Here is a 22,996-nt window from a genome sequence, read left to right as displayed (position 1 = left end):
TATTAGTTTTGGCAAACTGAATGAGATTTGACCAATCTCATTTACCCTTTACTTTTTCCTTATATTGCTAACGCAGTGTGAACAGAGTCCTGTAGGTTCACATTGGCACTATAGTCATCTGCTGCAGCAACGCTATGAAAAGGACCGAAGCCCGGAGCTCTCACAGGACGGCCACCTGCTCACTATAATAGTCCCTTGGACGTCAGAAAAAATAGAGGAACATGCCGCGTTATTTTCTCTGCCGTTTTATGAAATGTGAACGTATGCATATCTAGCTTTACTGGGAGCAGGGAAACAATGGACGGTGCAGACTGTTACCAGCCCCGCACATCATGCAACGTGTCTCCTGCTGTATGTATGTGCCAGGCTGAAACGTGTATCACGTCACGTCCGAGCACGTAGGCCCATAGGACGTGACGGGCGGTCCCTTGCGTCATGACGCTAAACGTTTCTCGTCACGTTTGCCGCCCGCGCGCCTCAACCGGAAGCGGATGTTGTCTGTTTTGATGACGTTTTGTGATCCGACTCCACGTAGCAACATAAGTGCAAAAAAGAAAACATGGCGGAAACACAGGAGAAGCAGGAAAACGGGAGCAAACAGCTGGTGAGCTTGTGGGGCTGACGTTTGTGAAAAGCCGCAGTGTAGTCCAGTGTGTAAAGGCAGTGATCTGGGGATGGACTGTATGTATAGAGGGGGATAGAATATAGCAACCTCTGTCAGGGGAGAGCAGAGTACTGATGGGGGTACCTGCTTCATGTGCTGAGGCTACAGCAGATCCCAGGAGCCCCTTAGTTCTAGTTATTGTGGTGGTCTCAGCGCCTAGATCCGCCCTGTCCTACCTGCTGGTCTGGTTTCTATATTATGTCAGTCACTTATTATTTGGAGAGAAGCTGGTACGTGTCCTGCATGCAGCCGCTGGGGAAGTGGGGTGGACATGCATGACCGTGGGACACATGCCCTAACAGGACCTACTGAAAGGGCGTATCTGGCTGAAGCTGTGGTATCATGCACACTTGTAAGCGCAGGAGAGCATTGAATATGGGGCCGTCATTGTTAAAGGGGTTGTACCAGTGGTCTGACCGCCAGGACTATGTCCACCACTCCGTTCACCACTATAGCGGTAAGCACCAGTGCCTTCTCATGGCGCTGAGGTAGCTGGAGGTCCCGGCAGCCGGATTCGCAGTGATCAAACACGTATTCTCTCTCCTATATACATGTTATTAGTAGCACAGCCCCTTTCATATCTAGAAGCGTTGAAAGGATATTATAACCTTGTATCTTTCATTATTAACTGAATACACGTTATATAACAGGGACAACTCTGTAAAACCGCTGCATAGAGCGCACATAACATGAAGTGTCTGGCTGCAAGTCTAATGTCCTGAGACTGTATTACTGAAGATGCGTCCTCTGGACACCTGGGACCCCGCCAATCAGCTGCTTGAGAAGGCAGCGGCGCGGGCACTAGCTTTTCCTAGACCAATCACAACACGTACATCGGTCACATAGCCTAAGCACAGCTCTGCCCAATTGAAGTGAATGGGGCAGAGCTGTGATGCCACTATACAGCATGGTGAGCATAGAGAAGGCCACAGCACTACTGTGAACACTGATCAGCAGGGGTCCTGGGTGTCGGACCTCCACCCATCAGATACCAGTGACCTATCCAGAGGAAGTTTTGGAAAACTCTTATCTGCAGGCAGCATGTTATGACGTTTGCTGAGCAGATTACTATAGAGTTTTGTGGGAAAGATTCAGTAAAACTTATATTTTATGCAATTAGATATCCATTTCTGAGCTGAGTTGTACAGAGGGGTGTCTTATCAGTGACTAACAGTGTTGTGCTTTTTCATAAGTTTAAACAGTTATACTTACTTATTTTAGTTATAATGGGTATTCATTGCCTTTAAGAGCAATGTTGATTTATACTCACTGTTTTGTATGAAGTTTCATGTAGGCCAAAGTAAGTCCATGAGAAGATTACTGTACTGTTCAAAAACTAGTGTTATTGTAACAATATATTATACATTTAGAAAGTTAGAAGATACGCCGTACCTGCAGATTCTGAGGCTTTATTGTTTTTCCTATCTGAACATGAATTCCAAAGTGTGAGAATGGTCTAGATGTTCCTCAAAGTATATAGTATCAAAGTTTGTCCCTCAGCCCTGAGACAAGGCCCCAGATGTCAGAGGTGTGAAGTGTTGAAAATATTAGGCATGTATGAGTTAACCCTTAATGGTATGATGCTTATTGCTTATACAACAGTGCCATCTAGATATAAGCGGTTAATACTACATCAGTAGCAAAATTGCATTCTGGGTAGTATTATGACGCCATGCTCCTTATCCATGTACACACCCCTCCAACAATGATTGGAAAGTTCCAAACTCGGAGGGCGTGTTCATCTGATAAGTTTTGGGTTAAGAAACCAGTTACCAGAAAAAAAAAAAAAAAGGAAGAGAGAAAAAGGGGGGAGAAAAAAAAAAAAAAAAGAGAAACAAACATTTGGATTATAGATCTCTGGAGAATCATTTGGATTATCGGGAAAAACTCTTGAGAGCTGGCTGCCCCAAGACTCTGCACATCACTTGACCCTTGGGTAATGTATATTTTGTTTTATGTAGTATTGATCTAAATTAATTGGCTTGATACTTAGCCAGATACCCGCTCATTTGCGGACGTGTTACGTTAGTTGCTACATCCGTATTTTCTCTGATTTCAGTTACGATGCATATAACTGAAACAAGGGGATAATATTGGAGAAACTCTTTGTTGGGAATCTTTGAATTCCCTAGTTTGATATCAAGCCAATAATTTATACGTTTTGTTGCAATACTACCATTATCTGAAAGATTGGTCATCTCAAGGGCTCGTATCTGTCATCTTCTTTGAGTTTTCCGCATAATCCATTGATTGTATATCTCTCACAGATTTAAAGCTGTATTGCATAATATTCTTGTGTTAGTTGAGTAGTGTTTTGTTTATCATATAGTGGTGAATTCTGGGTACTGCACATAATTGTATATTATTGATACTTATGTTGATTCATTTTTATTTGTATTTTAACCTATTGTATAATAAACCATTTATATTTTTGCATAGATGCTTGTACCCTGTTTTACTGATTGCACAAAATAATCAGGTTCTCGATTGAACTCTTTATATTTATATAAAGCATTTGCTTTATATACCCGACAACAGCTACACCTGTATATGCACTGACACAGGGAATGTTGTCAATCACTGATGGTAGCCGAATAGACCATCTTGAGCAGAGTAGAGAATTAACCCCTTAATGCGCCACATTTTTCCTCACTATTACATTTTAGTATTTTCCCAAAACCCTTCCTTATTCTCCTATACACCTGGGAGATAGTCACCCTTCTTGTCGTGTGTTAATAACAGAAGTCAATGAATTCGTGTTTTGTTGTAATAAAATATTCCCTGTTTTGTGTAGCATCACATGCATGATATTGATACTGGCTCATTGAGTCTAGATTCCTTACAGGACATAATTCTATTAGGCCTCTTTCACACGAGCGTGGCATTTGAGGGCCTGATAAGATGCGGGTGCGTTGCGGTAAAATGAACAATTGTTTTTCCACACGAGTGCAAAGCGTTTTAATGCGTTTTGCACGCGTGTGAGAAAAATCGCCATGTTCTGTACCCAGACCCAAACCCGGACTTCATCACTGAAGTTCAGGTTTGGGTTAGGTGTTGTGTACATTTTATTATTTTCCCTTATAACATAGTTATAAGGGAAAATAGCATTCTTAATACAAAATGCTAAGTAAATTAGGGAAGGAGGGGTTAAAAAATAAAGTTAGCCTACCTGCTCCATAGCTGCCAGTCTCTGTTCTATCTTCAGGACCTGGCAAAAGACCTGTGGTGACGTCACTGTGCTCATCAGATGGTCCAATCACATGGTTCATCACCATGGTAATGAACCATGTGATGGGACGTCACCACAGGTCCTTAGCCGGCAGCTCAACATTACAGAAGAAGACAGAGATCCACAACTACGCGATCAAGTGGACTTGGTGAGTACATTATTTTTATTTATTTTTTTAACCCCTCTATCACTATTCAGAATGCTATTATTTTCCCTTATAACCATGTTACAAGGGAAAATAATACAGATCGGGTCCCCAGCCCGATGGTCACCTAGCAACCATGTGTGAAAATTGCACTGCATCCGCACTTGCTTGCGATTTTTACGCAGCCCCATTCACTTCTATGGTGCCTGAAAAACGCAGAATATAGAGATGAATGGGTCTGGATTCAGTGCGGGTGCAATGCGTTCACATCACGCATTGCACCCGCGCGGAATACTCGGCCGTGTGAACGGGGCCTTAGTGATCTTTATTTTCCCATTCTTAACTAACTGTGATACATAAATAAATAATACCATATTTTTCACAATATTTGTGTTCTGTGATTAATTGAAATTCACTAATATTACTATTACACCATAAAGATGAAAAATGTGAAGCCTTCAAAATTCCTAATATTCCTTTTATCTTACCCCAAACCAAATCAACTATTCAGCATATTGGGCTTTTTTTCCCTTTGCTTTCCGTCCTGGGTAGCCTAAGTTAGACTGTAATTTTTTTAAATTTATTTTTACTTCCTTATAATGCTTTGTAGACATGATACTCGGGGACAGTGGGAAAGTTTGTATCCAAATTATTATTATTATATATATATATAATATATATATATATTTTTTTCATTATTGCTGTCTTCTTCAGTTTGCAGGATTATCAGATGTCTCCATATCAGGAGATATTCCAGTGGAGGGGGAGATCACGGTTCCTATGTCCTCGCAGTCACAAGAAGATGACTTTTCTACATTGGATGAGCCAGTTAGGGACACCATTGTAAGTGCCTGCAATATCGCACAGCCCTCGCTGACTAAACGTTGCAGTCCTCCTTAGTTTAACAGGAGGCCGTGCAGGACTCAACCACTATCCTATCCATTGTCAAGTGGAGAACCACAAGTAGCATCCTGGTCAGTACAATTGCAGCACTAATTAATTCCAATAGGAGACATGTGCGATTGGTATGGTTGTCTCCATTCGACTGGTCAGGAGAACCCAATTGTAGTGACGCATTAATTTGTTTCCTGTTTAGATTTTTCACTGGGATTTTGTAATTTCAAAATACTTTATCAGCTGCTTCCTTTTTTTTTTTTTTTTTTTTTTTTTTTTTTTTTTTTTTTTATTGCAGATGCGGGACTTAAAGGCTGTTGGGCAGAAGTTTTTTCATGTTATGTACCCCAAAAAGAGTAATGCACTTCTGAGAGACTGTGAGTATTAGAGCTTCTGTATATAGAGAATATTCTACCACGAGGTTCCTTATATCTGCATATATTACCACTTCAGATCTCTGATTCACACTTGTGGTTCAGTATTATCTGATATCCCGTCATTTTGTTATGTTGTTAATTTCTTTGCTGACTGGTGTCTTAGGGCTCATTCACACGACCGTTGCTGTATTGTGGCCTGCATACTGTGGGTCCGCAATACATGGGCACTTTTCGGCACAGTGTGCTGCAGAAACTGGCATGATCTGCTTCATAAATGTGTTCCAGAGTGTCTTAAAGGGTTTCTACCACTTGAATATCACATATTTGGTGTTCAGACACTAGCGATTCGCTAGTGTCTGTTCTTGCCTACAAGCTAATTATCACATTAATCCGGGCTGCCGATACCTCAAAAAAAGCACTTATATCTTTATGCAAATGAGCCTCTAGGTGCTATGCAGGCGTTTTTCTAAGCACCTAGAGGCTCCGTCTACCTTGCATTTTGCCGCCCTGCGCCTCGCTCCAGCACGCCCATCTCTCACTGTAATCGATCCTCCCCCTGCTTCAGCCTTCCGAAATCCCGCGCCTGCGCCGTCCGTCGCGGCATTCGGAGGCATTCGGCGCAGGCGCAGTCAATGTCTGACCGCTCCCTGCTCAGACATTTCAACTGCGCCTGCGCCGATGACGTCACAGAGCTCCGTGGGACAGACGAAGCCCAGCAGCAAGCGGTCAGACATTGACTGCGCCTGCGCCGAATGCCTCCGAATGCCGCGACGGACGGCGCAGGCGCGGGATTTCGGAAGGCTGAAGCAGGGGGAGGATCGATTACAGTGAGAGATGGGCGTGCTGGAGCGAGGCGCAGGGCGGCAAAATGCAAGGTAGACGGAGCCTCTAGGTGCTTAGAAAAACGCCTGCATAGCACCTAGAGGCTCATTTGCATAAAGATATAAGTGCTTTTTTTGAGGTATCGGCAGCCCGGATTAATGTGATAATTAGCTTGTAGGCAAGAACAGACACTAGCGAATCGCTAGTGTCTGAACACCAAATATGTGATATTCAAGTGGTAGAAACCCTTTAAGCTACTTTCATACTAGCATTTTTGCTGGATCCGGCAGGGTTAAGCAAAAACGCTTCCATTACTGATAATACAACCATCCTACATCTGTTATGAACGGATCCGGTTGTATTATCTTTAACATAGCCAAGACGGATCAGTCATGAACTCCATTGAAAGTCAATGGGGGACGGACCCGTTTTCTATTGTGTCAGAGAAAACGGATCCATTTTGCATCCTCATCCCAGGACGGAAAGCAAGAAACATGTTGCGGTTTGCTCTCCAGTCTGTGAACGCAACTAAACGGAACGGAATGCATTTTGGAGCGTTCAGTTCAGTTTTGTCCCCATTGACAATACTGGAAAAAAGCGCTTCAGTTTTGTCCCCATTCATTGAGCCCCTATGACGGAACTCAATACCAGAAAACTTAAACGCTAGTGTGAAAGTAGCCTTACCCTGGGTTCACACCTGAGCGTTTTACAGCGCGTTCCTACACGCTGTAAAACGCTCAACAAGGAGAAAACATTGCTTCCCTATGGGAATGGTTCTCACCTGGGCGTTTTACAGCGTGTACGATCGCGCTGTAAAACGCCCGACGTTCAAAGTTCTTGAGCTTCTTTAGGGCGTTCTGTCACGCGTTCCCGTACATAGACTTTCGGGAACGCGCGACAATGGGTGTTCGCTTATCTCTGTATGTGCGATTGTAAACGCCGGTAAAATCGCGCATACAGAGCGCTCCATCGCGAACGCTCAGGTGTGAACCCAGCGTTAGAGGGTTGTTTTTCAGTGATTGCTAGGGCTTCCCATGTGTGGTCAGCCTTCACTACAGGTTAATCGGCCTGCTATGAAATAGTTAATGTAATAAAAGTGTGCAGATTCTTCCCATGAGGAGGAGCTGATGGTAATGCTGCTGTCATCTGCTTTTTCTATAGGGGATTTATGGGGCCCTCTTGTGCTTTGTGTCTCACTTGCGTTGTAAGTATCTCTGTACATGGTTTACTGTGTTTTTCTTCTGTGTGGCTGGTGATGTGCTGCCACACAGCCCTGACTCCACCGGCCTTAGGGGCCTTTCTGACACGTCTTACCTGTGGATTTCATCCTTTTCTTGAGCTGTCCACAAAGCCTTGCTGAACTGTGTAGGTATTCTAAGGAGCTCTGCATATAGCCAGCATTAGGGGATTAGACTACAGATGAATGATGTTTCAGAATTCAAGGGTTTACATTTGCAAAATCGAATAAAATTGTGTAAAAATGTTTTCATTAGGTATCTTATTTAGTATTTTTGCTTTAATCACTGATTCGTTGTGCATAATTTCACTTTTAAACATGTTGGTCAGAGAAAGTCCCTCATTCAACAGTAAAACCTTAATGCAATAGGAGATTTGGGCTTTCAGGGGCATCAGTTTGCTACATCGTGGGAAAAGGCAAACTGTAAATTAGCCCCCTACCACTAGAGCTGACCTGAAACACCCCAGTACCTCATTTTTATCATAATGGAGTTTTGGTTTTAAAGGAAACCTGTCACTCCGGATATGATGATTGAGCTGAAGCTCTAATATTATAGAGCAGGAGGAGCTATGCAGCTTTATATAGTTTTGTAGGAAGATATTCAGTAACACATGTAATTTCTTCTATTTAATCCATGCTCATTCTGGGGTTTGCAGTCAGTCAAGTAGGCAGTCCTATCAGTTATTAGAGAAGAAGTTACTCTGACCTGCTAGAAAGGTACATGATGTAATGTGTAGTGAATGTAATTTTCTTACCAGCATCTGTGTTTGTAAGTTATAACCTTCCTTCTGCTTCTCAGCTGTGACCAGCAATCGGCCTCCAACTGACACAGCAGCTTATGTGTGGACAGGCAGTCCGTTTCTCTTTGTATTCCTATGGGAGCCTCAATGTCAAGGAATGAAGAGAAGTGACTGACCTCCTGTCCTGTGTCGGTTGGAGATCAGAGAGTTGTCACATGACACAGCTAAAAATTACAAGGGAGGGGATGGCTCACAAATACAGTCACTGATGAGAAGATTACATTCACTACAGATTGAACTTTTCTAACTGGTCAGAGGATAAAAATGTTGCAGGAGTTCTTCTTTAACAGCTTCCTCTGTGTATCACAATCACTGATGGGACCGCCAGGTTCCCTTTAACACACTGGTCCTTTTTCACATCCTATTTTACAGGAGTGTGGAGCCTGTAGAAAAGTACCTAAATAAAGATATTAAATATATATTAACCCCTTCAACCACTGTGATGTACCTGTACGTCACGGTGGCTGAGGGAATGTATGGAGCTGGCTGTTGCAGTGAGCCCACTCCATATGCAGTAGGCGTTGTCTGTGTCATACAGCAGGCCATAACGACTCGTAACGGCCATCCCGCTGACCCCCGCCACTTAACCCTTCAGGTGCTGTGATAAACACTGATCGTAGCACCTGTGAGGCAAGGCAGAGACATTCGTCTCCCTCTACCTTCTGTTTGGAACCCCTGCAGTGAAATCACAGGGCTCTGATCGGTTACCATGGCATCCTGAATGCTAGTGAAGCCTTCCAGACCTGCCATGGTAAGCTCCTTGCTGCCCTGTGCACAAAGCACATAGATCTTCATTAGTGGGAATAGGGCAAGGGATCTAGGGGGCTAATAGAGTTAATAACTAAAAAGTAAAAAAAATAACAGACAAAATTTTAGTTTTACAAATAAAATGTATTAATAAAAGAAACATATCAGGTTTCGCTGCATCTTGAAATGTCTGGAACTGCTTAAAATATTATTTTTTAAATCGTGCGGTGAACACCATAATTTAGCTTTTGTATTTTCACACTTGCGTTAAAGTTTTCCAGTATTAAGTTCCGTCACAGGGGCTCAATACCGGAAAAAACACTTCAGTTTTATCCTAATGCATTCTTAATGGAAAGCATTCCGTTCAGTATGCATCAGCATGTCTTCAGTTCAGTCACTATTACTGTATTTGGGCGGAGAAAATACTACAGCATGCTGCAGTATTTTCTCCGACCCAAATTCCGAAACGCTTGTCGGAATGCCAGATCTGGCATTAATTTCCATTGAAATGTATTAATGCTGGATCCGGTACCAAGTGTTCCGGAAAACTGGATCCGGTCTCCCGATTTGTGCATGTGCAGACCTTTAAAAATGTGAAAAAAAATTTAATACTGGATCCATTTTTTCAGATGACACCAGAGAGACTTATTTGGTTTTTCAATGCATTAGTCAGCCGGATCCTGAAACAAATGCTATCCGTTTGCATACGGATTCGCAAAAAAAAGGAAGGTACTCCGTATGCCTGCCTTTTCCGTTTTTCCTTTCCGTTCAAAGATAGAACATGTCCTATTATTGTCCGCATAACACACATGGATAGTACTGTTCTATCAGGGGCCAGCTGTTCCGTATTTTTTGTGGATCCATTTCTTGCAGACCCCAAAATACTGAAAAAGTCATACGGTCGTGTGCAAGAGGCCCAAGTCAATGGGGACGGATCAGTTTTCTCGGACACAATAGAAAATGGATTGACTTTCAATGGAGTTCATAACTGATCAGTCATGGCAATGTTAAAGATAATACAAACCGATCTGTTCATAATGGATGCAGACTGTGTATTATCATGATTGAAGCGGTTTTGCTGATCTATGACGGATCCAGCAAAAAACGCTGGTGTGAAAGTAGCCTTAGTTCGAAAAAAAGAGAGCTAAACGTATAAATTACAAGGTCTACTGCATCTTTTCACACAAAACTATATCAGTCTGCTCAGTCCCTCCTGCTCTATAACTGCCGCTTCCCAAAACACCATTACTATTGAAAGTTTTTAGCCCTTATGTTCAACTATGTAATGGGGGAAAAAACAAAACAAAAAGGCTGATTTACCATTTTTTTCATTGCTTCACCTCCTAAAAAAAAAAAAAAAAAAAAAAAAAAAAAAAATTATTGAAAATACATACCTATTCCAATATGGTATCAAATAAAACCTACAGATCACCCAGCAAAAAATAAGGTCTGGATTGTCCATAAATATAAAAAAAAAAGTTAAGGGGATCAGAATATGTTGCTTTTTTTTTTGCCTTTTTTTTTTTTTTTTTTTTTTATGCTTTTAAAATTACCTGTTATATTCGAAAGGGTATAGGTATATATGTACCACTACAGTGTGCAAAAGGACATGCAAATACTTGAGTTTCTTACAGGGGAGTCGTAAACCCATGAAGACATTCATAGTGACAGGATAGAAGAGAGTAGGGATCAACCGATTATCGGATTTGCCGATATTCAGGATTTTGAACGTTATCGGCATTTATTTTGCCGATATTCCGATAACGTCCTGGGAACACAGATCGCGCTGCTGACAGCGCTCTCCGTGTTCCCTCAGCAGCAGCACAGGGGAGAAGGAGCAGTGTCTCCTCCCCCTGTGCTGTTGCTGCCGCTCCAGCCAATGGGAGGACAGGGGACAAGAGGCGGGGAGGAGCTATGGCCACTGCGCCACCAATGAAGCTTAATCTCACATTAATTCATATGCAGGAGGCGGGAGCTGCAAAATCACATAGCCGGCTCCCGGCCTCTATGAGCTGTAGCTGCGATCTGCGGTAGTTAACTCCTCAGGTGCCGCGGATCGCAGCTACTGCTCATAGAGGTCGGGAGCCGGCTATGTGATCCTGCAGCCAGCTCCCGCCTCCTGTATATGAATAAATTAGAGATTAAGCTTCATTGGTGGCGCAGTGCGCCCCCCCAAGCCCCCCAGTATCAGACATTGGTGGCGCAGTGCGCCCCCCCAAGCCCCCCAGTATCAGACATTGGTGGCGCAGTGCGCCCCCCCTCCCCCCCCCAATATTAGGCATTGGTGGCGCAGTGCGCCTCCCCCCAAGCCCCCCCAGTATTAAGCATTGGTGGCGCAGTGCGCCCCCCTCCCCCCCAGTATTAACCAGTGGTGCGCCCCCCCCACCCCAGTCGCAGTACGCCCCCCACAGGATTCCCTCTCCCCTGCTCCTCCGATCGGAGCCCCAGCAGTGTAATGCTGGGGCTCCGATCGGTTACCATGGCAGCCAGGACGCTATTGAAGCCCTGGCTGCCATGATAAGCTCCATGCTGCTGTGTGCACAAAGCACACAGCAGCAGGGACAGTGTGAGATCCTATTCACCCTGATAGATCTCTATCAGGGTGAATAGGACAAGGGTTCTAGTCCCTAAGGGGGCTAAAAGTTAGTTTAAAAAAAAAAAAAAGTAATGAAAATAAACACCAAAATATTAAATATAAATGAAAAAGAAAGATTTACAAAAAAAATAAAAATACACATTAACAATAAACATAAATTTTCAGCAGATTTGTGGGAATTTTAATTTTTTTTTCAAAAATGAAAATTCCCAGAATATCGGTATAAATTATCGGCTATCGGCCTGAAAGTTCACAAATTATCGGTATCGGCCCTAAAAAATCTATATCGGTCGATCCCTAGAAGAGAGGGGTTTGACCAAGGTCTTGTGGAGAGGGCGTGGGTAGACAAACCTCTTAGCCCAGGGCAACCCCCTGATGGTGGAGGTTCCCTGTCCCCGAACCTAATACTATCCAGTCCCTGTTAACCCCTAGAAAGGGGAAGATAATTCCGTAACGAGTTTCAATGGTTATCCCAAAAAATAGGTACCACTGAGACACTCCAAACAGAGAAAAGAGACCCGACGCGTTTCACCTAGAACTTTCTAGGCTCATCAGGGGGTGATCTCAAAACGGTGATAGATATAAAAATGTGATACTTAGCTCCAAGCAGGATATAGATGGTTTTGTTGACCACCAGAAATAAGGCAGTCCTACTGTAGGTACATGTGGGCAAATGATACAGTCCCAAAACCAAATGGCTCAAGCAATTACCTACAGTAGGACTGCCTTATTTCTGGTGGTCAACAAAACAATCTATATCTTGCTTGGAGCGAAGTATCACTTTTTATTTATTTTTTTTAGAATTCCATTTTGAATTTTTTTTCCAGCTTCCAACTACATTACATGCGTTATAAAATGGTGCTTTACAAAGTACAAGTCGTCCTGTAAAAAAACAAGCCTTATACGGCTATTTGAATGGAACAATAAAAAAGTTATGGCTTCAGATAGGTGGGAAGTTTAAAAAGGAAAACTGTCTGGTCCTGAAGGGGTTAAACGTTGAACTGGTTAACCAGCTATGTGTGGAAGAAGCTCTAGAATAAAATGGTGATATTGACATTTGAGTTTGGAGAAAGTACACATATTTGGTGTAGAAATACCGACTGTGGAAACGTATTAGAAGTGTCCAACCCCTGATATTGTCTTCTATTCCATAGAATGTGTAATGACTGCATACATACAGAGAGCATTGTTTTGTCTCTTGTAAGCTGTCTCTCTATATTTTTTGTGTTGGGATACTGCTTTTTGCCCCCGACAGTGGCCATGCTGACATGTAGGCTACTGCTGTTGGCAAGTGTAAGCACAACTACCCTGTGGCTCGTCATAGTGAACATATCTTTCTTTCTTTCCTCTACAAGAATGCTTCAAGGTGGCTATGCCAACAGCAAAGATGATGGCGGTCCCCAGTTTGCTGAAGTCTTCGTGATCATCTGGTTTGGGGCGGTGGTCATTACACTGAATTCTAAGCTACTTGGCGGAACCATGTATGTACATTATGTATGGAGTTGTATTGTTTATGGGGTTTTTCCCTCTTGCTTACATAGTGTTGGGTAATCCAATAAGACATATGTCACAAGTGATATGAGAAATCTTCCACGAGCCATAAATTGATGGGTTTTTATTACTACAGCTGAAAAGTGAACTGTGCTAGAACTGTGATACACCAGTACGTAATTAACATGATTCCATAGATTTTTTTTTTTTCATTGCACAATATCCAGATGTTCTGTTGTTTAAGACGGACAGGTATAATGTAAAGCTATGGCATCCATTAAATTCAGTTTGGAAATAAGTAATAATGCAGCAGGTCTTGATTTTCTGTTAAACTTCTTTGTAATATAATGTCTTATTTGTCTTGCAGTTCATTCTTCCAAAGTCTGTGTGTGTTGGGATACTGCATCCTGCCCCTGACAGTGGCCATGCTGATATGTAGGCTACTGCTCTTCGCAAGTGTAAGCACGGCGATATTCATCCTGCGGCTGGTCATAGTGACAGTAATGTTTGGCTGGTCTACTTTCGGTAAAGTGTTTTATTTTTTTTCTCACGATATAGTAAAATATAAAGTAAGCTGCCATTTATGTATGTTTAAAGGGATTATCCGGGTTGCGCCACAATCCTGTGCAGTGGCCATTTCTGGGATCACATACCATACATTGTGCACGTGATCCTCGCCTGGAGTTGGAAGCCACAGCATGTGTTAGTCTGAATCTCACGTTAGTGCTGTGGCTTCTAACCCTAGGTTGGATCACGTGCCCAATGTATGGCACAGGATCACAGTGCAACTCGGGTAACCCCTTTATGTATAGACTGTATGGAGATTTTATATATATATATATATATATATATATATATATATATATATATATATATATATATATATATATATATATATATATATATATATATATAATTTTTTTTTTTTTTTTTTTTTTTTTTTATGAAATGGACTTAATAATGAGGGAACAAAGTATCTGTGCTTCTCTATAGAGCTCCACCAAGGTGCTCTAATATTGTCTCAAATCAGACCTGCTGTAGCGTTAAGAGTTGTCCCCCGAAAAATATTCTACAATGTTAAAACCGAACCTGATTATGAAAACTTTTGTAATTGGATATGTAACGGATCTCCTGGCACCCCGACCGGGTACCTCCGTCGATAGATGTTCCTAGTGCTTTCCGAGGACTCCAAGCACTCCACTTGACACAGTACGCACTGCAGACCCCACGAACCGCCGAAGCTTGGTTGAGGTCTCACCGTCTCCTACCCACCGTGGACCTACGACAAGGATCCAGGCACCAGTGGGTGAACCTCTCCTAAAACCAGAGAGCAGGAACAGCTCTTACAAGAGCTAGTAGTTATGCCAGGGGAGTATAGCAAATCTTCAGCGTATAGCAATCCCCCAGTGTCGATCAGTTACCCAAACGCCAGCCTCAACATGGTAAAGGGTAAAAACAGGAACTCCTTATTTGAACACACAAGCATTGATTTATACACCTCTTCCAACAAGGTTACCACTCACAGGGTTTTGTAAAAATAGCCAATAACCACGTACAATACACTCTGACACTCCCACACAAAATCCTCCCCTCTGCCTGTGATACAATTACCTCACACTGGGTTGATGTAATCAGCACAGGCAGGAGAATACACAATATCTTCTGTCCTGGAGACAACCGATACGTAATTCAATTATCTCTCAGGACAAAGGGACATCGCCAATACACACAGAGAGACAATAGAACAGACCTCACTACTCAACGTATACAATGTCCCACCCTTTACAATACACATAGACATTTAACATCCCAAAATGGCACGAATTAGACCAGGGGTTCAAGTTAGTACAAGTCCTTTGTGAAAAAAGGAGGCCTGGCTGATGAGAGGGCCTGTAATCCAGGGGTAGGAAGCGGGCAAACAGACCCCTCCAAAACACCATGGCGAAGTGGCTTTCACCACAGGAGGTAATTAAAAATGGAGCATAAATGTCATCAACGGTAGAAGAAAAGACAAAAATGGTGGCACTCACCGAATCTTCATCAAACCATAGCTTTATTTGGTTAATAAACATAGTGGGTGCGGGTCACATACCACAGAAGTAAAGGCAACAGCCGTTTCGCGCGACAATCGCGCTTTGTCAAGCCTACTGTGACGTGAAAGGGGAGTGCCAAATATACCTGTCTCCTCCCTGCATGTCACTGCTGAACAGGTGCATCAATCAAATCTTTTGATCACCTTCGTATACAAAGTAAAATGTTAAAATCATACAAAGACAGCAAGATCATTTTTGTCATTCAAGCCTAAACCTCCCATGGCATTAGTTTTGATGATCCATTGGGCTTTTTGTTGTAATAAAATACGCTTTCTATCACCACCTCTAGCTGGTAGATTAACTCTCTCAATGCCTACACGCTTTAACACTTCTTTGTTACCCTGATGTTCGTCTTTAATGTGTTCTATGAGGCGCGTAGCTCCAATACCTGTAACCATCAATCTTTTATGCTCTCCAAATCGCTCATACAAGGGTCTGTGGGTCTTGCCAATATAAAATCTTTCGCATGGGCAAAAAAAAATATTGCATGCACTACATAAGTCGATTTGCAGTTGATAAATTGCCTGATAGGGCATAGAACGCACACTATCTGAACCTGTGTCCCCGTGCGCATGAAGTTGCACATTGCGCAGTGTCCAAATTAGAAATTTCCCATGGGACTCCATCTATCCAACCAGGTGTGACCTGTGTCTGGAAGATTAGAACTAGTGACCATATCTCCTATGGTTTTTGCCCGTTTAAAGCTAACAATCGGTCTTTTATGCCCCCTGAGCTGTCATGGGGGGGTGGGGGAGGGGGCTGAGACACGCCCCCTGAGCTGTCATTGGGGGGGGAGGGGGCTGAGACACGCCCCCTGAGCTGTCATTGGGGGGGAGGGGGCTGAGACACGCCCCCTGAGCTGTCATTGGGGGGGAGGGGGCTGAGACACGCCCCCTGAGCTGTCATTGGGGGGGAGGGGGCTGAGACACGCCCCCTGAGCTGTCATTGGGGGGGAGGGGGCCGAGACACGCCCCCTGAGCTGTCATTGGGGGGGAGGGGCTGAAACACGCCCCCTGAGCTGTCATTGGGGGGGAGGGGGCTGAAACACGCCCCCTGAGCTGTCATTGGGGGGAGGGGGCTGAAACACGCCCCCTGAGCTGTCATTGGGGGGGAGGGGGCTGAGACACGCCCCCTGAGCTGTCATTGGGGGGGAGGGGGCTGAGACACGCCCCCTGAGCTGTCATTGGGGGGGAGGGGGCTGAGACACGCCCCCTGAGCTGTCATTGGGGGGGAGGGGGCCGAGACACGCCCCCTGAGCTGTCATTGGGGGGGAGGGGGCTGAGACACGCCCCCTGAGCTGTCATTGGGGGGGAGGGGGCTGAAACACGCCCCCTGAGCTGTCATTGGGGGGGAGGGGGCTGAAACACGCCCCCTGAGCTGTCATTGGGGGGGAGGGGGCTGAGACACGCCCCCTGAGCTGTCATTGGGGGGAGGGGGCTGAGACACTCCCCCTGAGCTGTCATTGGGGGGGAGGGGGCTGAGACACGCCCCCTGAGCTGTCATTGGGGGGGGAGGGGGCTGAGACACGCCCCCTGAGCTGTCATTGGGGGGGGAGGGGGCTGAGACACGCCCCCTGAGCTGTCATTGGGGGGGGAGGGGGCTGAGACACGCCCCCTGAGCTGTCATTGGGGGGAGGGGGCTGAGACACGCCCCCTGAGCTGTCATTGGGGGGAGGGGGCTGAGACACGCCCCCTGAGCTGTCATTGGGGGGGAGGGGGCTGAGACACGCCCCCTGAGCTGTCATGGGGGGGGGGAGGGGGCTGAGACACTGCTCCTTGTGCTGTCATTGGGGGGGGAGGGGGCTGAGACACTGCTCCTTGAGCTGTCATTGGGGGGGGGAGGGGGCTGAGACACTGCTCCTTGTGGTGTCATCTTGATATGAATCTAGCAGAGCAATGAATGGGGAGATCTCTGGATCCATGTGAAGCACAGGGCTGGTTTTGGCTTTGTTAGAAAGAAGCTGTCATGTACTGTATGATGCCTGATTTATATTTTTTACATTAATCGTGGGATAACCCCGGTTTGCTAGAAGACTAGAGTATTTCTCTGGAACTACAATGATGATGAGATTAGTTTGGGATAGGCTATCAGTATTCAAAGAGGGATAAACTCCCTGTACCCAGGGGATTAATGGTCTTCCTCACCATTTTCAAGATCTGTTTACTTCCAGATGCTGAAAAGTTTAAAGATCTAGTACTGAAGGTTTTTGTACAATCGCATCAAGCCTAGGCGATATTCTTTGAGCTCAGTGTCCTGGTCTAGGCTGTTTTGAGTTTACCTAGGGTAGCAGAGAAACACTTGTGCTACTGACAGCTGTCATTTTATATGTCCGTAAAGGGGTTGTCTCATGAAGACCCTCTTGTCCATTATGCCCCTGCTGCTTGGGACCCCTATCTATGAGACGGCAGAAAGCTACCATGGCAACATTGAGCCATCCTTGTACTACGTGGACCGCCGTTCATCTGAACCACCTCTGGAAGCGACACCGATATGATATGATTTGCCTGTGAAGAGACGTCTTCCAGAAAACAGTAACTTGGGTGCTGCATTAAAATTTTGTAAATGATTATTTAAAAAAAATATGGTTATGTTCAGGTAGTATAGGTAATACCGACCTTAACCCTTACACCCCGGCTTCATCATTAACTTCATTATGTTTCTACAACGTATGTGTTTCTTCTGAAAACCATACATTTATAACGATTCCTGACCTATTTATCCGTCCTGATTAGTTTTATGAAGTGTCTGCCGCCCTGAACGCCTTTCTTTCCACCTGCGATAAAGCAGTGAAGCTAGCTATGTATCCACCAATTATACTTCTCTTAATTAGAATGAATTAGATTATCCTTGGTGAATCTCTCGACAGCTAAATTCAGTGTATATTTTTTTCATTGCTGGCTGTATTCCCCTATAGAGTGTGGACATGCCAAGAACCAGTTCGGCAGACAAACTGGCTCACTCTCGTCTGTGACACGGCTAGAGCTAGAACTCAGTGAATTAGTTATTTTAAAGCACAATTGCAGTTCAAGACCTTATTAGAATGAGAATACAAAGAACTACTTGTGTTACATGTATAGTGTTCACTATAAAAAATGAGCACATAGGAATCATTCAACGAGTGTGCTTAGCCATTCATTTCTTCATTGGCTAACATTAATTGATAATGACAACCTATCCTCAGGATAGGTTATCATCATCTCACCAGTGGGGGTCCAAGTCCCCACACCCTTGCCCATTAGCTGTTTTTGAGAGCTATATGTGCTCACCAGAGCTCTGACATTGACATGAATACGGCTGAGCTGCATCTAGGCCATGTGGCCTAGGCAGGGGTCCCGGGTGTCGGACCCCCACCGATCTTATATTAACCTTGCGGTTGAGTCGTTGGTGATGTAAATATCCACTGCGCCTCGCTTGCTAAGAGTTTTTCTCACATCACTTCCTCTCTGAGACCTAACTGCCCGTTCAGTACCACAGAGTTTTAAACCTAATGGGTCCCTCTGCATATGTAAAGTGTTTTGACACCACAGAAGGGTTAACAGATGTACTTACTACCCACATCAGACAAGTGTCTGGTCGGGTCCTGGTCTTCCAAGGAGTTTATGGTGCACCCAACATACTGCAGGCTGTGAGGTACACCACATTAGGTGTGTTTTATAATTAATGTAAGGTTAAATACAGAATTGTTTGGTCACTCTTGGTGACATATGCATACTCCCATGTATGGTCTAAATTGTGCCCACAAAAGCCTTTATAGTTAAAGGGATTCTGTCATGAGATTTGAGGCCTATAACCTAAAGATATGGCCAGGTCCCTACTAATAACCTGAATCCGAAACTGTCCTTATTCAATGTGCCTGTGGCTCTATTAGCACATAAAACAGGTTTTTATAACCTGTCATTCACCTACCTAAGGTGCCCAAGGGGACGTCGCTTCATACAGGGTGCCCAGCTGCAGCCATCTCAGTGTGGTGCCCAGCGCCGCCTTCCCACTAGAAATCGCCGCCCTCCCTTTCTATAGAGTCGCCTCCCTCACCTCAGCACCGCCTCCGAAATCATCCGCTCCCTCAGCCAGATCCTGCGTGTGCGCACTAGGTGTAACCTGATGCGCCCGTGCGGACTCCTGGTAGCGGCCTTGTTGAGCGAAGTGCACATGCGCCATCCGGCGCACTTCGCTCAAACCTGCCTTGACTGCCCCTATTGCAGCAATCCTCTCACAGCCGCACGGGATCTGGCTGAGGGAGCGGACGATTTCAGAGGTGGTGCTGAGGAAGGCGGCTCTATAGAAAGGGAGGGCAGAGATTTCTAGTGGGAAGGCAGCGCTGGGCACCAGGCGGAGATGGCTGCAGCCAGGCACCCTGTATGAAGCGACGTCCCCTTGGGCACCTTAGGTAGGTGAATGACAGGTTATAAAAACCTGTTTTATGTGCTAATAGAGCCACAGGCACATTTTAATAAGGACAGTTTCGGATTCAGGTTATTAGTAGGGACCTGGCCATATCTTTAGGTTATAGGCCTCAAATCTAATGACAGAATCCCTTTAAGCCATGTAGGCCTAGATACCTTCTCACAGTATAGACTCTGGGACACTTTATTTCCTATAGTTAGTGCTGTACGTGAAACACACTTGTACACAAATGGGACTGTGGGAGATGAGAGTACAGCGTTCTGCTATTTCCAATAGCCCATAGAGAATGAATGGAGCAGCTTAGCCTGCCATCTGTACGTGGACATGGGACCTCCTGACTATTTGTGTGGTCACTTCCTGTGCTTTTGCTATAACTTCCTGGATCTCACTGTATGACATGTGAGATTGACTCTGAAACACATTGCACACTATCCACATTCTTTTAATAAACCTTTTATCAGTGGTTCACACTGGTGCCTTGCACCACTGGGGTCCTAGGTTTGAATCTGACCGAGGACATCTTCATGGGAGTGTATGTTCTCCCCATGTTTGTGTGGGTTCCATCCAGGTACTCCGGTTTATTTCCACACTCCAAAGAAATGCTGATGGGGAACTTGGATTTTTGAGCCCTATTGGGTACACTTTGTTTCTAATGTCTGTAAAGTGCTGCGGAATACAGCTAAATAAGTGCATAAAATAAATAAACTAATGTTATAGCAACGCTTTATAATATATCTATTTTTAACCTCTTCATCACTAAATTTGGCCCTAAACTGAGGAACCCACTCCCATGAAGATGTCCTCGGTCAGATTCGAACCTAGGACCCCAGTGGTGCAAGGCACCAGTGTGAACTACTGATAAAGGTTTATTAAAAGAATGTGGGTAGTGATGCAGCAGGTAACATACTATGGTCATGATTAAAGATGAGCAATTTTCCGGTTATGAAATTAGTTTGCAATTCGCTTACTGGTAAAAGGTGAATTGCGTTATGGATTCCGTTACCACGGACCATAATGCAATTCTATGACAAAATTCTTAACTGAATGCCTTTTAGAGGCATTTCGTTATTCATTCCATCGTAATTGAAGTCTGTGGGCTGCATAACTGGAACGGAATGGATCCGTTTTGAAGCCCATAGACTTCTATTATGACAGAATGAATAACGGAATGCCTCTCTAAAGGCATTCTGTCATAGAATTGCCTTAAGGTCCGTGGTAGCAATCACCTTTTTATATACCAGTAAACGAAGCGTGAACGAATTTCAAAAGGTGAAATTCGCTCATCTCTTGTCATGATTAAGACGTTCTGTCGTAACACGTAGACCGCTGCTCACTCTGTTCAGTATATGGATTTTAAAACGACACAATAAAGGAATTGGATTTTTATCCGTGGCCAGCCTGCTAGAATTTTCTTGCTTCTATTTTGGATTGTTAAAATAATGGCGTGCATTACTCCAATCGATATTTATTTTTTTATTCATGGGATAATCGCTTTAATAATTGCAAAGTTTAAAGAAAATTCTAACTCTTTAACTTTTAACTTTTTTCTTTTGCAGCCTCAACTGCTTTTCTGGCGGACAGTCAGCCCCCCAACCGGAGAGCCTTGGCAGTCTATCCCATATTCCTATTCTATTTTGTCATCAGCTGGATGATCCTGACCTTCAACCCTTCTTCCCTTTAGTTCGGATGAGTGTCTCATTACAGAAGGACTTCAATGGGCTTGAAGACTAGCACTTTTCTGGTGGAATAAAGATCACATGACATCAGTATCTAATTTGGCACAAATGCTGATATGGAAGCGGGGAAATACACTGGTGTCTGCAGCAGTCCAAGGAGCTTTGGTGTAGTTTTTCTGTACATAGCCCTGCACTAAATCTATAGCCATCTATGGTTTTCCCACTGCTCATCTGCATTCTAGGAGGTTGTACTTCATCACAAGAATTGTGACATCTAGGTCTGTTGCTGTACTGGGAATGTTTACTAAGATGCATGTAATTTAAAAAGTCATTACTTTTCTTGGGGCTCGAGCACATGACCGTGATCAGCCTGGTATCCACAGTCCAGGTGTCTGCTGCATCTCCTGATTTGAACGGACTGTTAATTATGGTTTATGATCAAGTCAGTCTTTGTCTGATGTCAGAGCTATTGTAATGTGTGTGGAGTGCACTGCAATAGCTCTGCCACCATATAGATTGACTGTATCATAAATATATATAGTCAGTGGAGCTGCATCTGACACAAACCATTTCCCATGGTTGACTGCAGTCGTTAGCATGAGCCCTTAGTTGCATCCTGTTGGCTTATACTCTCGTCCAGTGATAGGCTTGTAAATCAAAGGACAGTGAAAAAGAATTGCCTAATTATTATAATGTGCAAGTACAATAAAAGTAACCATGCAATGAAAACTGACATCTCAAGGGACACCGACTGGCCTTGACCAGCTTAATATGTGTAAATGTAATACTGCCTTTATGTTTACTGCTTTAGACACTTTATGCCAATAGCAGCAGATGAAGAGTTCAAAGCTCCGGAGCAAAAGGAGCATCCTTGGAATTACTAAAGGAGACTGGGAAATGCATACAGTGAGGCCTTTCTTATCCTGTTCAAATGCACATATCCAACCGGATTACATTTAAATAACCAGTGGACACTGGTTATGTCCATATACTGTATGTATGAATGTTATGCATATGGAGTATATGCTAGAAGCAGTTGACTCAAAGATAAATGTAAATGACAGAAGAATCTGCTACAATGGGACTATGCATTGCTTTCTCTCATGTGCAGGGCCGAATGAGTATATTCAATTACTACTGTGCTTATTTCTTTCTTGGGGGTGTTATAGCACATTTGGAGAGCGGTCAGCTGTGAATTTCTTTAAATATGATTTGTTATTAAATTGTATAATGCAATCTCTATATTTATAATTTATTAAACTTCTTTTTTTTTTTATATGAAGATGTGTTTTTAGTTTTTTCCTTTTTTTAATGAAATTGTATTATTAAGCCCCGTTTCACACGGTAAGTATTTGTAAGCCAAAACCAGAAGTGGAACCTACAGAGAAAATGTATAATATAAATATTTGTGCCGCTTCTGTGTTTTTAGACCCAGTCCTGGTTTTGGCTTACAAATTTCCATGTGAAAAAGAGGCCTAATAGCGATGTCTCATTAAAGACATTGATTTGTTGGTGGTCCAACTGCTGGGACTCCTCCCAAACAGGTTGAGCATGTACCCTGCCACTCCATTTATTCTCTACAGGACTGCTGGGCAATCGCCTATTTCCGGCAGGCCCATAAACAAATGAATGGTAGCAGGGCAAATGCTTGACCTAGGGCAGCCCAAGTGTTGGTTTTATTATGTATGTGTGTTTTACCGCTGATCAAGTAAAAATTCTTTTTGATGTGCTTGACGAATCCTATGATCTCTAAAATCAGTTGTCTGAGCTGTGCATTGGCAAATATGTATTTTTTTTAGGAAGAATATAACATAATAAAAC

The 22,996-nt window shown here is 43.8% G+C and overlaps 1 protein-coding gene across 1 annotated transcript; it reads left to right on the top strand.

Annotated features, from left to right (window-relative positions):
* The first annotated feature begins 467 nt into the window (after positions 1 to 467).
* Positions 468 to 22,457, top strand: YIPF6 (Yip1 domain family member 6). The gene is made up of 7 exons (XM_044306546.1): positions 468 to 604; positions 4,753 to 4,881; positions 5,231 to 5,309; positions 7,293 to 7,335; positions 12,867 to 12,992; positions 13,370 to 13,527; positions 21,056 to 22,457. Exons 1-7 carry the CDS (start codon positions 560 to 562, stop codon positions 21,178 to 21,180), a joined length of 705 nt encoding a protein of 234 aa, XP_044162481.1. The 5' UTR covers positions 468 to 559; the 3' UTR covers positions 21,181 to 22,457.
* The last annotated feature ends 539 nt before the right edge of the window (positions 22,458 to 22,996 follow it).

The sequence above is a fragment of the Bufo gargarizans genome, chromosome 9, assembly GCF_014858855.1.
Source record: "Bufo gargarizans isolate SCDJY-AF-19 chromosome 9, ASM1485885v1, whole genome shotgun sequence".
Taxonomy (NCBI): domain Eukaryota; kingdom Metazoa; phylum Chordata; class Amphibia; order Anura; family Bufonidae; genus Bufo; species Bufo gargarizans.
This window is presented reverse-complemented; position numbering and strand designations above follow the sequence as displayed.